The 16,082-nt window shown below is 46.9% G+C and overlaps 1 protein-coding gene across 2 annotated transcripts in view; it reads left to right on the plus strand.

Annotated features, from left to right (window-relative positions):
* PYGM (glycogen phosphorylase, muscle associated) overlaps positions 1–16,082 on the plus strand; it is a 58,902-nt gene that overhangs the window by 15,556 nt on the left and 27,264 nt on the right. For both annotated transcript variants that reach the window (XM_030217487.1, XM_030217488.1), the window contains exons 2-5: positions 9,749–9,850; positions 11,087–11,165; positions 13,950–14,053; positions 14,513–14,644. In XM_030217487.1, coding sequence (XP_030073347.1) covers positions 9,749–9,850; positions 11,087–11,165; positions 13,950–14,053; positions 14,513–14,644 — 417 coding nt within the window. The remainder of the gene's footprint in view (positions 1–9,748; positions 9,851–11,086; positions 11,166–13,949; positions 14,054–14,512; positions 14,645–16,082) is intronic.

A 16,082-nucleotide genomic window follows, 5' to 3' on the forward strand; every position in this document is an offset into this window, starting at 1 on the left:
CTATTTAGCATTTCTATAGCGCTACAAGGCATACGCAGCGCTGTACAAACATAGAAGAAAGACAGTCCCTGCTCAAAGAGCTTACAATCTAATAGACAAAAAATAAATAAAGTAAGCAAATCAAATCAATTAATGTGAACGGGAAGGAAGAGAGGAGGGTAGGTGGAGGCGAGTGGTTACAAGTGGTTACGAGTCAAAAGCAATGTTAAAGAGGTGGGTTTTCAGTCTAGATTTAAAGGTGGCCAAGGATGGGGCAAGACGTAGGGGCTCAGGAAGTTTATTCCAGGCGTAGGGTGCAGCGAGACAGAAGGCGCGAAGTCTGGAGTTGGCAGTACTGGAGAAGGGAACAGATAAGAAGGATTTATCCATGGAGCGGAGTGCACGGGAAGGGGTGTAGGGAAGGACGAGTGTGGAGAGATACTGGGGAGCAGCAGAGTGAGTACATTTATAGGTTAGTAGAAGAAGTTTGAACAGGATGCGAAAACGGATAGGGAGCCAGTGAAGGGTCTTGAGGAGAGGGGTAGTATGAGTAAAGCGACCCTGGCGGAAGATGAGACGGGCAGCAGAGTTTTGAACCGACTGGAGAGGGGAGAGGTGACTAAGTGGGAGGCCAGCAAGAAGCAGATTGCAGTAGTCTAAACGAGAGGTGACAAGGGTGTGGATGAGGGTTTTGGTAGAGTGCTCGGAAAGAAAGGGTTCCAATGGTTCCAATGAGAGCACAAACAGGAGAGGGGACAGAGGGCAGCCCTGCCGAGTCCCACACTTTATGTCTATCTCACGAGTCCTAACCCCATTAATTATGAGCATTGCCTTTGGTGATGAATATAACGTTCTTATGGCCTGCAAAAACCACCCCGTTATTCCTACCCACTGCAAAGTTTCGAACATGAAGGGCCAGAGCACCCTATCAAAGGCGCGCTCTGCGTCCAGGCTGGCTATAAGACCACCCTCCCCTTCTACCGTTGCATGAATCACGGTCGCTAGTAGTTTACGCACATTAAGCACTGACTGCCGCCCTCTGACAAAGCCCACCTGACTATCATGGATCAGCCTGGGCAGCAAGGGAGCCAATCTGTCTGCTAATAATCGTGACAAGATTTTTAGGTCTACATTAATCAGTGATATCGGCCTGTACGACCCAGGGTTCATCAAATCTCTCCCTCCCTTCGGTATCAGACTGATTAAAGTTGTGTTCGCCTGTGGGGGTAGGGTCTCTTGTTCTATCACTTCGGTGTAATATCCCCATAACAGTCCTATCAACTGATTCCCCAATAATTTATAAAATTCACCCGAATAGCCATCTGGCCCAGGCGCCGAGTATAGTTTTAATGCCTTGATAGCCTTCTGGATTTCCTTAGCAGTTATCGGTTCGTTGAGCCCTGCTGTCTCTTCCGCAGTGAGTTGTGGTATCCCCGAGTTTCTCAAATAGGTTCTTATTGCCTCTGAATTCCCCTCCCCCCTTTGGTATAGTGCTGCGAAATGACTCCAGAATGTTTCAGCTATTTCTTCAGTTCTAGTCTTCACCTGCCCCATGTTATTTTTAATTGCCACAATAAAGTGGGATCCTCGAGCCCCTTTCACCATCCTTGCCAAGCGCCCCCCTGCTATGTCTCCATATTTATACATCTTGTATTTTCTGTATATTAGGGAGCGAGTCGTTCGTTCATGCAACAACTCTTTCAGAGCTGCTCGTGCCACCAACAGCGTTTCATAGTTCCCTGTAGTGGGTGACTTTACATGTCGCCGCTTTGCTTCTCTAAGCTGACGTTCTCTGTCTATGATGCCTTTTGCAATGCGGCGATTACGCTGACTGACATATGCAATTATGTGGCCCCGTATGACTGCCTTTGCCGCTGCCCAGAAGAGCACTGGGTCCTCTGTGTGCTGCGCATTGAATGTACAGTAGTCCTCCCACTTTGCAAGCAAATACTTCTTAAAGTCTGCCGAATGATAGAGATAAGCTGGGAACCTCCAGTTCCCCTGGGCTCTATAGTATGGCTGCGCTTCAAAATCCACCCAAATCATTGCATGGTCTGAGGGACCCTCCGACCCTATTTTTGCCCCTTGCACTTGACTAAAGAGTTCCTGCGAGAGGAGAATATAATCTAATCTAGAGTGGGTCCTATGGGCCCTTGAGGTGTGTGTGTAGTCCCTCTCTTCCAGATTCATCAGCCGCCACGCATCTACCAGCCCCGCTAACCTACAGAAAGATTCCAGCAATGAGGGGCCCGAAGAAGTCCCTTTGTGGCTAGACCCAGAGCGATCCATTTCCAGATCAAAGACCTGATTCATGTCTCCTGCTACTATTATGGGCAGTTCTGGGTACTGCTGACATTTGGCCAGCAACTGCGAGTAAAAAGCCTTATTGGGTCCTGTTGGTGCATAGACAGCTATCAAGAGCCGGTCCTTACCTTGTAACTTGAGTTTAACCCCCACATATTCCCCTTCTGTATCTTTAAACAACGGTGTTACTTGGCAAGCTAGGGCTTTATGGATTAAAATAGCCACCCCTCCCTTTCTACCTTTTGCTGGGGAACAGTGTACCTCTCCTACCCATTGCCTTTTCAGTTTTTCACTTTCCTCTTGTGAGAGCCTGGTCTCCTGAACACAAGCTATTTGGGCCCCCTGTCGTTTCAGGGCATCTAAAATCTTAGTTCTCTTTATTGGGGACGTAATCCCGCAAACATTCCAGGAGACCACCCTTACCTCTCCTCTCTGCTTCTTAACCAGGAGTTATACTTTGTTTCTCTGCCAGTTCTCTCATTATGTTGCCCCAGGGGCGCCCAGCCTCCCCCCCAGTGCTTTGCTGTGCCCAGCTATCCAGCTCACCTAGTTCCCCCCCTACGTTCTGACTTTGACTTCCCTGCCTTGTGTTCACTTCATATAAGGTGCCACGTTGTTTTGAGATTCTGCTCCCTATTTCTTCCCATCTACTCCCCCTTTCCCCCCCTCCCCCCTCCCCTCCCTGCCCCTCCCTGTTCAACTGTAGTTCTGGGTCCATATTTCTACAGACCTAGAGTCACTTCAATGCCAGTGGCCCCCCCACCTCTATAACTTTTCCAAGGTGCCCAGATTTCACCCCTTACTGGTACAAGGTATTTCAACCCTCAGTGTGCTGAAAAAATAACATTTTTACATTTTCTTTATCATACCTATGCACAGGAACTTCATTTAGCGTTGTTACTAGCTTGAACATGATTTGCAGTATTCTCTATCTCATTTATAAACGCTGAGGCCCCTGCCACGTCCTCAAAAGACCTCCATCGGCCCTCGTGCTTGATCTTGAGGATAGCTGGGTAAATCAGCATGAATTGAATGCGGGCCTCATGTAGTTTCTTGCACAACGGGGTAAAGTTTCTCCTCCTTCCCTGCAACTGTGCCGAATAGTCCTGAAATATTCTGATTGTGTGTCCTTCGTATTGAGTAGAATCCCTTTTCATCCGGTATCCCTGCAAGATTTCCACTTTGTGCAAGTAATTATGTACTTTTAAGATGACTGCTCTCGGAGCCTGTCTCCCTTCTTGTTTCCTGCCCACGCGATGGATCCGCTCTAGACAAAGCGGGCCCGCGTGATCCGAGAGCGCAAATTCTTCTTTTAGCCATTTTTCTATTTTAGTGCACAGTACACCGTCTCCCACTGATTCGGGGACGCCGATGATTCTGAGGTTTGCTCTCCTTGACCTATTCTCTAGGTCGTCTAAGGCCGACGCCATTTTGTCAATCTTTTCCAGCGCTCGCTCCAGTTTTTGAGTTGCCGGTGCCCCTGCATCCTCTAGCGCCGAGACCCTGCTTTCCAGCTCCGTCGCTCTTTGCACCGTCTCTCCCAGCAGCGTCTCCATGTTTGCTAGCCGCCCCTCCAGCCGCTCCCATCTCGGCTCCAGTGCCTTCTCCACCGCCGCTGTAAGTTGCGATAGTTGCTCCAATGAGAACACGGGGTTTTCCGGCGCTTGTTTTGTTTCTGCTGCGCTTTCCGCGCTTTTGGCCTTCTCCTTATCCTTTTTTTTGTCCTCTGCTCGCCATTACTTTTCCCGATGTTTCTATAAATTTGTCCATCTGCTATGCGCTGCCTTCGCTGCGTGTTCTTTTGTCTCCCGTCCTGTTTTCGCTTGATTTGAGGTGTTAACGATGAATTAGGAGGTGTTGGGGCCTAAGAGAGCCTGAGAACACGTCTCACTCCCTCTACAGCATCACGTGACTCCCTAAATAAACATTTTAAAGCACACAATCTATTCTCTGGTGTGAATCTGCAAGCCTGCAACTGGCTAATAGTCATGGGAGCCCATTGTGATAACCAAGTGGCACAGGGCCCGTGGTTTCAGGTGGAGGCATGTTGATATAACAACCACATGGAGTTCGGATGGCACGCCAGTCCTTTTACCAAAAAGTGTGAGGCAAGGCAGTGAGAGTGTTCTCAGACAATGCAACAGTGGTAGTCTGTATCAAAATTGTGGCCGTACCCAGGAAAGCAAGCTTTTTAATGGTATGGGTAGAACACGACCGGAATCTTTCAGCATTTCATATAGACAGAGTACCAGACTCTATGTGGGTATTCTCAGTAGGCACTCTCTCGGTTCAGGACAGTGGGTTCTATCTCCCGAGGCACTTACTCTTATGACAAAAGCTGGTGGAGCATCCTGCTACTGGATCTCATAGCATCGAAAGCTAATGCTGAGCCCACTTTATAGCCTGGCTGCTGAATCAGCTCCTCTGTCTGAAGAGCTCAACTCAACATTAGAATCAGAAACAGTGTATGGCTGCATCCTAGTAGCTCCGGATTGGCCCAGAAGGCCTTGGTTTGCAGACCTCATAAATCTCAGGATAGATCAACTGCTACTCCTTCTCCAGAAGAGGGTCTTTCTACATCAAAGGCTGGTGATTATGGAAGATCTGACTCCTGTCTGTCTTTGGCTTGACTCTTGAGAGGCCAGTTTTAAGATGCAAGGGATATTCGGAGGAGGTGATTGCCACCTTACTCCAAGCCATAGAGCAAAAGAAGGTGCCTGCACACAATAACTGTAAACTGCTTTGATTGTACCACAGAAAGGCAGTATATCAAATCTCATTCCATTCCACTTCCATAGCATATTTGAGGGTCTGACAGCTATTCGTATCATGGCATTCTGAGTGTGATACTCCCTTTCCTGTTTTCAGACCTTACATTTTTAGCCTTTCGTTATGGAAGCCTTCATCCAGGTTGCTGGGTTCCTTAAAATTCCAGGTAGCAGTATTTTGTCTTTGAGGATGTGCGGAGCATCTGGATGTTGTTTGGCCCCTCAGGGTTTGTTGCAAATTTGTCCCCTGGTGCCTGTTCCTGTTCAGAGTGGAGTTTGACTTTGGTACTTAGTACCTTAGGGCTCCTGCATTTTGAGCCCCTGAGAGTTGCCTGGAAAGACCTCAACCTTAAAAGTGGTTTTCTTGCTAGCTTTTTCTTCTGCTCACAGAACATCTGAATTGCAGGCTTTACCTTGCAGATATCATTTCTTTCATTTCACAGAAGTAGGAATGCCAGTCAGTATGGTTCTCTCTTTTTTTCTCTCTTTCATAAGATAGTATCTTATTTCCAGGTGAATCAAGTCTCTGTCCTTCCTTGTAGACTGTGTGAGAGAGAGAAAGACACTGACTGTGAGAGAGTGTGTGTGTGCCAGAGATACCTCCCCCTCCCTCTGTGGTCTCAGGACCCCCTCACCCCCCTGTGGTCTCAGGACTCTCTGCCTCTCCCCCCCTCTACGTGGTTGGCAGCACCGTGGGAGTGTGTGTGTGTGACAGAGATTGAGACTGGGTGCGAGTGTGTGTGTGAGAGAGAGAGTGTGTGTGTGATTGTCCTCTCTCCCCTGCCCCCCTCCAGCCACCCAGCGATTCTCATCTCCCCTGCCCCCCCTCCAGCCACCCAGCTATTCCCCTGGTCCGCCCTCCAGCCACCCAGCGATTCTGCTCTTGTTAAGGATGTAAAAAGAATTGAAGCGGTGCAAAGAAAAGCTACGAGAATGGTATGGGATTTGCGTTACAAGACGTATGAGGAGAGACTTGTTGAACTAAACATGTATACTCTGGAGGAAAGGAGAAACAGGGGTGATATGATACAGACGTTCAAATATTTGAAAGGTATTAATCCGCAAACGAACCTTTTCCGGAGATGGGAAGGTGGTAGAACGAGAGGACATGAAATGAGATTGAAGGGGGCAGACTCAAGAAAAATGTCAGGAAATATTTTTTCACGGAGAGAGTGGTGGATGCTTGGAATGCGCTCCCGCGGGAGGTGGTGGAAATGAAAACGGTAACGGAATTCAAACATGCATGGGATAAGCATAAAGGAGTCCTGTGCCGAAGGAATGGATCCTCAGGAGCTTAGTCAAGATCGGGAGGCAGGGCTGGTGGTTGGGAGGCGGGGATAGTGCTGGGCAGACTTATACGGTCTGTGCCAGAGCCGGTGGTTGGGAGGCGGGGATAGTGCTGGGCAGACTTGTATGGTCTGTGCCAGAGCTGGTGGTTGGGAGGCAGGGCTGGTGGTTGGGAGGTGAGGATAGTGCTGGGCAGACTTATACGGTCTGTGCCAGAGCCGGTGGTTGGGAGGAGGGGCAGGTGGCTGGGAGGCGGGGATAGTGCTGGGCAGACATATACGGTCTGTGCCCTGAAGAGCACAGGTACAAATCAAAGTAGGGTATACACAAAAAGCAGCAAATATGAGTTATCTTGTTGGGCAGACTGGATGGACCGTGCAGGTCTTTTTCTGCCGTCATCTACTATGTTACTATGTTACATCAATTTGTCAAGTTTTATAGATAAAGATATGTTTTGTTATTTGTACAAGACAGATGAAGGAAAAAAACACCTTGTCTCCATTGCTTTATCATCTGAAATGCTGAAGACCTATGGCTGCATGTGCCCTTATAGGGCATAGCTCACTGGTCTGTCTCCATCTGTTGGTTGATGGGCACAACCCATAGGTTTTGGACTAGTCTGATAGGACTAAAGGAAAGAAAGAAAAGTCAGATAAGACATAATTTCTCCTTTTTTCAGGTCAGAATCCAAGTAGATATAGCTTGGGAGTCTTCAAGTTGCAACTTTGTCATGCTTTCAAGGCTGCCTGCAAGGTTCTAGAGCATGCCATCTATATGTAGTGTGCCTTCTGTAAGGTGGGATGCTATACATCCTGTGTTTGTCCTGTCCTGAGTGATTTCACTGCATAAGGCAATGGAGGAGTAGCCTAGTGGTTAGTGCAGCGGACTCTGATCCTGGGGAACTGGGTTCGATTCCCACTGCAGCTCCTTGTCACTCTGGGCAAGTCACTTAACCTTCCATTGTCCCAGGTACAAATAAGTACCTGTATATAATATGGAAACCACTTTGAATGTAGTTGGAAAAACCACAGAAAAGGCGGTATATAAGTCCCATTCCCTTCCCCCCTTTCCCTTTCTTTAACTCCCTTTAAGGAGCGTCTTGGAAGAATCTTACCCATTATATAGTGTGGTGTTGTGCAAGGGTGTTTCACCACTCCAACAACAGCAAAAGCACAAATCCAACTCCCAATCTGGTCCAGGTTTTCAGCTTTCAAACAGCTCGCAAAACTCATACAATCAAAAAAAAATAAAGATTCCTCCAAATCTGAGTAGAAAGTGTAATAAAGTTCCACAGTCCTAGGACCAGGAATATAGCCTCTGAAGAGGGGTAAAACTCAGCCATTTTATCCTTTTCCCCGCCCCTTAAGTGTTTCACAAATCTTCCTTGAGGTGGCAAATCAAAGAAAACAGGTCCTTGCTTAACAAAGCTCTGAGTCACAACTATATAGTTGTGCCAGCAGCCCACCACTCACTTGTCAGGATTTTCATTCTGGTACCTGGTAGCCCTGCTAGATTGTTTGAATTTCAGTTAAGTTGAAACTCACTCTGTTGTGACCTCCCTCCATCGACTCCTCAGGGTATAGCTCCCATTCCTCAACTACTTCCATGCTTTCCTCCAGCTGCTCAGGAGTAGTTCAGCTAGCCTGTCTTTCTTCCTCCCTGAAGGCTTTTTTTCTACTCCCTTACATCCTTTCTTTGGCTCTAATGCATACTGCTTGGTAATCCAGGGAAACTGAACCTTCTCTGTGCTCCTCCCCTTGCCTGCAGACTGGTGCTTGTTTTGGGGGGAATTGCTGTGTGCTGCAAACATTCTCCTCCTAGGGCCAGGCCAGATCTTGCTTATTCTCCTGGGTTCCAGTCTGATCCTGAGACAACCAGGAGTGTCTTTTCCCCAGGAAATGCTTTGTCCTCTGAGATTCCCCCTCTCCCTCCTGACTACTACAATAGCTATTCTGGTTTGTATCTCCTAAGAGAATTTTGAGCTATAATTTTTAACATGCGTAGATCTTTTCTCCAGTTTGCAGAAACAAGACTGTACAATAGAATTATTGAATGATTGCTGCAAAGGTGGTGTCCTCATTTCAGATAGATAAGATCTTTACTTTTTGCTCAATGTCCATTATATACTTTAGAAGTACAGTGAAGTGACCAACCAATTTCTAAGGTTGGACAGATTGATGTTTCTTTTCAGTTTTCAGATAAAGCGAGCCAACTTCAAAAATTGTCATTACTTGGTAGCTGAGGTAATGTTTGTTAGCATATATATTTTGATTTCAAGAGGAAGTGACCTAAGGTTTGAAAACTTTCTACCAGAGGTGTTTCGACCTTATGGTTGGAATAGTTTGTGGTACTTCCTATTCGCAGCTGCATACTGGTGATATAGTAAATTTCTTGTACAGTCGCAAAACATTGTCGGCTCCAGGTAAGAGCATGATAGTATACTGCATTTCGGACTGAAATTATTCAGGCAGAGATTTCTGGAGTTCCACCTATCTTAGAAACTGCTTTGATATATCCCACAGGTTCTAGACTGGTCTGGTGAGGACACTAAAGAAGGAGAAATTAGGTCATACCTGCTAATTGTTTTTGTAGTCCTACCAGACGGTCCAGAGGCCCTCCCTAATAGATTTCCAGTTGTTGAACAATTTTAGTATACTTTTAATATAGCTTTTTTTCACCCTTTTATCAAGAAATTTTCTCTTTAGGCTCAACATTCAGATTTCTTTAGCAGTTTAACCCTCAAATTTTTTTTTTATTGGTAATATATTATGAGTATTTGTACAACTGAAGCAAAATGGGAAACGTTTGGTCCCTTGCTTGTCATTCAAAATACTGAGCATCTAACACTGCTGGAACCCACAGGTTCTGGACTTGTGTGGTGAGATTAAAGGAAGGAAAATTAGCAGATAAGACCTAATATCTCCATAAGTTACATTTATATCTCTGGAAGGGGTTTCATAAAATTGATAGCTACCCAAGCTCATGGAAAGATTGTGCCTGCTTTTACTGTGTGCAGGAATTGCTGGGGTTGTAGCTTGATCAGAGGTGGAGTTGCAATGTATAGGCAGGCATATTTTATAAAAATACACAGATGCATGTGTACACTTTGGAGCATGTGTAAATGTATGTGTGGGCGTTTATATGCTCTTGGGGTTAGATCTGGGTGCATTTTTGAATTCTCACATAGATGGCATGTTATAAAATTACCCCCCTCCCCATGCCTGTTTAGTGCTATGTACATGTGTTATGTGATATACAAATAATAAAATCAGCTTGTAGCCATCTTCTCTGACCTTGGTGGAAGAATTGGATTTGGACCAGAAAGGGTGGGAGAGAGCAAGGAAACTGGTTATAGGAAGGGAAGCAGGGTCATCACCACAGCAGGCCTTACCTTGTCTTTTTCTTTGCAGCGTATATATTATCTGTCCCTGGAGTTTTACATGGGGCGCACCCTGCAGAACACCATGGTGAACTTGGCTCTGGAGAACGCATGTGATGAGGCTACATACCAGGTATGAGCGGGCAGAGACAACAGCACAAGGTGCCAAAAGGATGTAATTGTGTGTGGTAATTATATCCAAACAGTAAGGGGATCTACAATGAAAAGCATGAAAATATCTAGATTGTTAAGAGGAAAAGGCCTCGAGAAGCCCCCAGCAAAAACACAGCTGTTAGGGGCTGGACTTATTCATCATTGGCCCAAAACCTCTACATCTACTTTAAATGTTATTCTTTCTTTTTTGTTTTTTTATTTCATCTCACTTGAAAATTGAAAACACCGGATTGTACTTATCTTTATCCGGTGTTGTATCATGCAGATTCTAAAACGTCGGCCACAACCAACGATGGCCACCGTTTCTTGGACCTGCTTCAGAGTCTGTGGTCTGCGTGTTACCTCCGCTTCGATACTCATTCGAAGCGGAGGTAACACGCGGACCACAGACCCTGAAGCAGGTCCACGAAACGGCGGCCATCGTTGGTTGTGGCCGACGTGTTAGAAGAATCCGCACGATACAACACCGGATAAAGATAAGTACAATCCGGTGTTTTCAATTTTCAAGTGAGATGAAATAAAAAAACAAAAAAGAAAAAAGAAAGAATAACATTTAAAGTAGATGTAGAGGTTTTGGGCCAATGATGAAGAAGTCCAGCCCCTAACAGCTGTGTTTTTGCTGGGGGCTTCTCGAGGCCTTTTCCTCTTAACAATCTAGATATTTTCATGCTTTTCATTGTAGATCCCCTTACTGTTTGGATATAGTTTCATATTTTATTAAGAGGGTGATCACCTCCTGTTGAGACCTATATATTGTGTGTGGTAATCCCATTGGGGGTGGGGGAGTAAGTTAAAAACCCACGTTTTATCTGGAAAGCTTGCTCTGCTGGGAGATTCAGGTGAAGGACCTGGGGTGGGGAATGGGGTGGGTGGGCCAGATTTCTTTCTGCCTTCCACTCCACCACTTTCCTTATGAAAACAAAAGCACGGTTGGAGCAGTGCTTAAAGTGCATTAATTTACAAGTTGAGTTTGGTATTTTAAGCATCATGTTTGGGAGGAGGTCGCTTGTTTTTTGTTATGTTGGAGGTAGCATGGTGCTACCATCCTTTACCCCTGGGTAGGGGAGATGAGGCTTTGTGGATTTCCCTGGCCATTTGTCTTCTCCTTCCATCCTTGCCTCATGGCTCCTCACAGTTTTTTTTTGTTTGTGTGCTTTAAACCTCTTATCTCTCTCCACCCCCTCCCCCAAAACAGCTTGGCCTGGACATGGAAGATCTTGAGGAGATTGAGGAAGATGCTGGACTGGGGAACGGGGGCTTGGGGCGCCTGGCAGGTGAGAGAGGAAGAACCACCTGTGCTGTCTTTCCTATTTCCTGTTATTTGGACAGGGTTTGGGTTTGTTGCACTCCTGCAAAGCTGCCAAGTTCCGAGGGGGGGGGGGGGAAGACATTTTAAACTTGTATCTCAAAGCAGCATGCTATTTATAGTCCCTTGACTGGTCCTAACTTCCAGTTTGTCAGGGGGAGGGAGACTGTAAAACTGAGCCCAGCTGAACCTGTCTCTGACATTAGAGAACATGGATTCCCAAAAACAGTCGGATTTTCAGAATTTCCGTAACTAATGTGCATGAGAGATATCTTCACACACTGCCTCTGTTGTGCAGAAATGTACCTGAAACACATTCGTTGCTGAAGTCCTGCAAGTTGGACTGGTTTGGTGGCTTTGAGGACCGCATGCAAGGGCCTCTGACAACATGGCCATCTGGAGTGTGACAGGGCCTTATGGTGCCATGCTAGAGATCACTGCAGAGATGTAGAATGCTTTTTTTAACAGCTGCTTGTTACTCTGTATCTGTGCTTTTGTTGTGAGATTCCTTCATCTCTTCTAAAGCTGCTGCTCCTACTAACCATGAAGGGAAGCCTGGGCAAGAGTAGCTCTTACAGTGCTTTGTAGAAGTCTTCACACCCTTATAGAGAATGATACAGGGACAAAGTTTGTCCCCATCCCCGCCCCGTCCCCGCGGGTTCTGTCTCCGTCCCCACCCCGCCCCCACAGGTTCTGTCCCCATCCCTTCCCCATTCCTGTGTTCTCTGTCCTCATCTGTAGAAGCCTCAAACAATTATGTTTTATATTTAAATCTTTTTATTAAAGTATAAAAAGGAACAATATACTGTGCAACTGTTGTGTATAAATTACAAATAAAAAACAATAACAATGAGCAGCTATAATAAGCCCTCCCACCATCACCACCCTCTACCCTTCCATCCCCAACAATAGTTGATTTCTACTACCCCAAGCAATCCTAATCCACCCTGTTAAAATGTCCAGGGGTACAAAATGCAACTCATTCTGTATGCCCTAGAGGGAAGAAATATGCCCTATGAAGCACTGTTATGATTTTTTAATCTGTGGATGAATAAGAAGTCATAAACAATCTCAGGATTCAGTCTAGCTCTCCTGTGTTCCACAGTCCTTCCTGCAATAGAAGATGTCTTCTTAGAAGATGTGCTGGTAGCAGGATGTACAGGAGGATCCCCTATGCAAATTTTGCCAGTTGTGGTCAGCATGATTTCTAAAAAATCAAAATATCGTTGTCTGCATCACTCAAACATAAATAACAGGCTTCGAAGTAGAAAATGGCACGGGGACAAAGATTGTCCCCTTCCCTGCAAGTTCTGTCCCTGTCCCCATCCCCGCGGTTACTGCTGGTCCCCGTCCCTGTGTCATTCTCTACCCTTGTATAAATTAGTGGCGTAGCTACGTGGGGCCTGAGGGGGCCTGGGCCCCTGTAGATTTCCTCCTGGACCCCCCTCCCGACGACCCTCTCGACCCCCCACCCCCCGCGAACCCTCCCCGGCCGTCGCCTACCTTCGGTTTTGTTGGCGGGGGACCTCAATCCCCGCCAGGTGACGTTTAGATTGTAAGCTCTTTGAGCAGGGACTGTCTCTCTTTGTTAAATTGTACAGCGCTGCGTAACCCTAGTAGCGCTCTAGAAATGTTAAGTAGTAGTAAGTAGTAGTCCTCTTCGTCCTGCAGTCAAAAAAGTCTTCGTTCTGTTGCATGCTGATAGGACATCAGACTCAGAGAACAGAACGTGCAGGACGTCAGCATGCAACAGAACGAAGACTTTTTTGACTGCAGGACGAAAAGGACGTCAGCTGGCGGGGATTGGGGTCCCCCGCCAGCAAAACCGAAGGTAGGCGGGGGAGGGTTCGCGGGATGGGGGATCGAGAGGGCAGGAGGTTGTGAAAAGTGGCGGCGGGTTGGCAATGGGGGGGGTCGGCAATGGCAGGGGGGGGGGGTCGGTGGGCTAAAATTTGCCCCCTCACCTCGGGCTCTGGACCCCCCTCCCACCGAAGTCTGGCTACGCCCCTGGTATAAATCCATTAACCAAATTCCTAATATGAAAAATGTACAACATATTCCACACGGCAGAGTGAAAGAACAAATTATAGAAGTATTCAAGAACAAGAAATCAAAAAAGTCTAATTTGTAGAAGTCTGTGTATTGAATTGTCTGTATTTTCGACAGGAAAACGTGTACAAGGATGTTACTATGTTACTATGTGTGAAGGTTCTTACAAGCTAGGGTTTCCCTCATGGTTTTTTCTTTTTCTTTAAGTTCTAAGATAAAGATGGTAATGTTTTCATGCTGAGATACAAGAGCTGGTTCCCCAGTTTTGTTTTGTTTTTTTGGGGGGAGGGGGGATGTGCTCCTCTTCTAATGCAGTATGGGGGTTAACCTCCACCCCTCCCCCTCCTGCTGCTCTTTCTAACAGGGTCGTCGCATGATTGATGTGTGCAAGGTGCTGTTCATGTAGCTGGGCTTTGTTGCTTTGCGTTGGTCAGGCTGCACTCGCAGACAACATGGGGGTGGGAGACTCAAGAGAGGGAGAGAGAGACACTGCAGGTAAGAGTTATGGAGGCCGGGCATGGTCACGGTGTTGGGATCAGGGATGGGTTGCAACTCACAGATGTCAACCAAGTCACTGGGGTGAGGGAGTGTCCCTTTTCTCCCTGTCTGACACATGCATGGCTTCGTAACCCCTTGTGGCATTTTTCTGCTTCCTTCACCTTTCCCTTCCCTGGTATCCTGTAATCTGCTTTCCTCTTCTCAGCCTGCTTCCTGGACTCCATGGCCACCCTCGGCCTAGCTGCCTATGGCTATGGCATTCGTTATGAGTTTGGCATCTTTAACCAGAAGATCTGCAATGGCTGGCAGGTGAGTTTCTTGTGGGTGGGTGTTTCGTCATGGTCTCTTGGCATGCACTTCTGTCAGGTGGCAGAATGTAGTGTTGCTGTGGGCAGGGAAGGGAGAGTAATAAGGGCAGATCTTACTGGGAGCTGTAAGGGAAGAGCAGGTAACTTTTTTCGGTGTAGTGCTGGCCAGGAGGATGGGGGTGATATCTTGCTCCCATTCTGTGAGATAAGTGATGGAGGCATTTTTAGTAAAGTGCCTGAATTGGGGTGGGGGGTGGGGGTTTGTTGACCCCTGAAGCACTCTGATAGAGTATTCTGTTAATGACCTCCAGACTTGGGTCATGGGAAGATTTATAATTCGGGGGGGGGGGGGGGGGGGCTAGAGAACATACTGCTTTCTTCAAGACCAGGATTCCTTTTTGTGGTCGTCCCCCACCACCACCACCACCAATGCCTCCTTCTTTTTCATTCTCTCACACAGGTGGAGGAAGCAGATGACTGGCTCCGATATGGCAACCCCTGGGAAAAGGCCCGGCCTGAGTACATGCTGCCTGTTCATTTCTATGGCCATGTGCAACAAACTAGCGAGGGAGCCAAGTGGGTTGACACACAGGTAAGGAGGTGAGATGAGGATTGAGTCTGCGCAACTACTGCTCCTCCTCCTCGTGGTCACCGTAGCCTCTAGATCGTGCTGCTAGAACAGGAATATCCCTCTCTTAGAAGTAAGATGTCCCCCAGAGGTCAGATATCAGCTTGGTCTGGTTCTCTGGGTGCCTTCCTTTTGGTCCCAAATTCACTTCTTAGGGACAGGAGGGTTTGTAGCACAATAATACAACACACAAAGGTGGATTGGCAAAATATATTTTATCTATAAATAGGCTTAGGGCAGAAAGGTAATACAGCACTGCTTCGGCACAGCTGACTGAATGAATATCTGTTCTGAGCAGGGGGCTGTGTGCATGGAATGGATGCAGGTGGGAGGGGGTGTGTGGATGTGTGTGTGAGAATGTATGCTGCTGTCTCTTTGACCCTCTCTGGGGGTTTAAATACTGAATTCTTTTCCCACACACTGGCCTATGATTTGGTTTGCTTTGATCCTACAGTGGGGGAAATAAGTATTTGATCCCTTGCTGAATTTGTAAGTTTGCCCACTGACAAAGACATGAGCAGCCCATAATTGAAGGGTAGGTTATTGGTAACAGTGAGAGATAGCACATCACAAATTAAATCCGGAAAATCACATTGTGGAAAGTATATGAATTTATTTGCATTCTGCAGAGGGAAATAAGTATTTGATCCCCCACCAACCAGTAAGAGATCTGGCCCCTACAGACCAGGTAGATGCTCCAAATCAACTCGTTACCTGCATGACAGACAGCTGTCGGCAATGGTCACCTGTATGAAAGACACCTGTCCACAGACTCAGTGAATCAGTCAGACTCTAACCTCTACAAAATGGCCAAGAGCAAGGAGCTGTCTAAGGATGTCAGGGACAAGATCATACACCTGCACAAGGCTGGAATGGGCTACAAAACCATCAGTAAGACGCTGGGCGAGAAGGAGACAACTGTTGGTGCCATAGTAAGAAAATGGAAGAAGTACAAAATGACTGTCAATCGACAAAGATCTGGGGCTCCACGCAAAATCTCACCTCGTGGGGTATCCTTGATCATGAGGAAGGTTAGAAATCAGCCTACAACTACAAGGGGGGAACTTGTCAATGATCTCAAGGCAGCTGGGACCACTGTCACCACGAAAACCATTGGTAACACATTACGACATAACGGATTGCAATCCTGCAGTGCCCGCAAGGTCCCCCTGCTCCGGAAGGCACATGTGACGGCCCGTCTGAAGTTTGCCAGTGAACACCTGGATGATGCCGAGAGTGATTGGGAGAAGGTGCTGTGGTCAGATGAGACAAAAATTGAGCTCTTTGGCATGAACTCAACTCGCCGTGTTTGGAGGAAGAGAAATGCTGCCTATGACCCAAAGAACACCGTCCCCACTGTCAAGCATGGAGGTGGAAATGTTATGTTTTGGGGGTGTTTCTC

This window comes from Microcaecilia unicolor, chromosome 11 (genome assembly GCF_901765095.1).
Source record: "Microcaecilia unicolor chromosome 11, aMicUni1.1, whole genome shotgun sequence".
NCBI classification, from domain to species: Eukaryota; Metazoa; Chordata; class Amphibia; order Gymnophiona; family Siphonopidae; genus Microcaecilia; species Microcaecilia unicolor.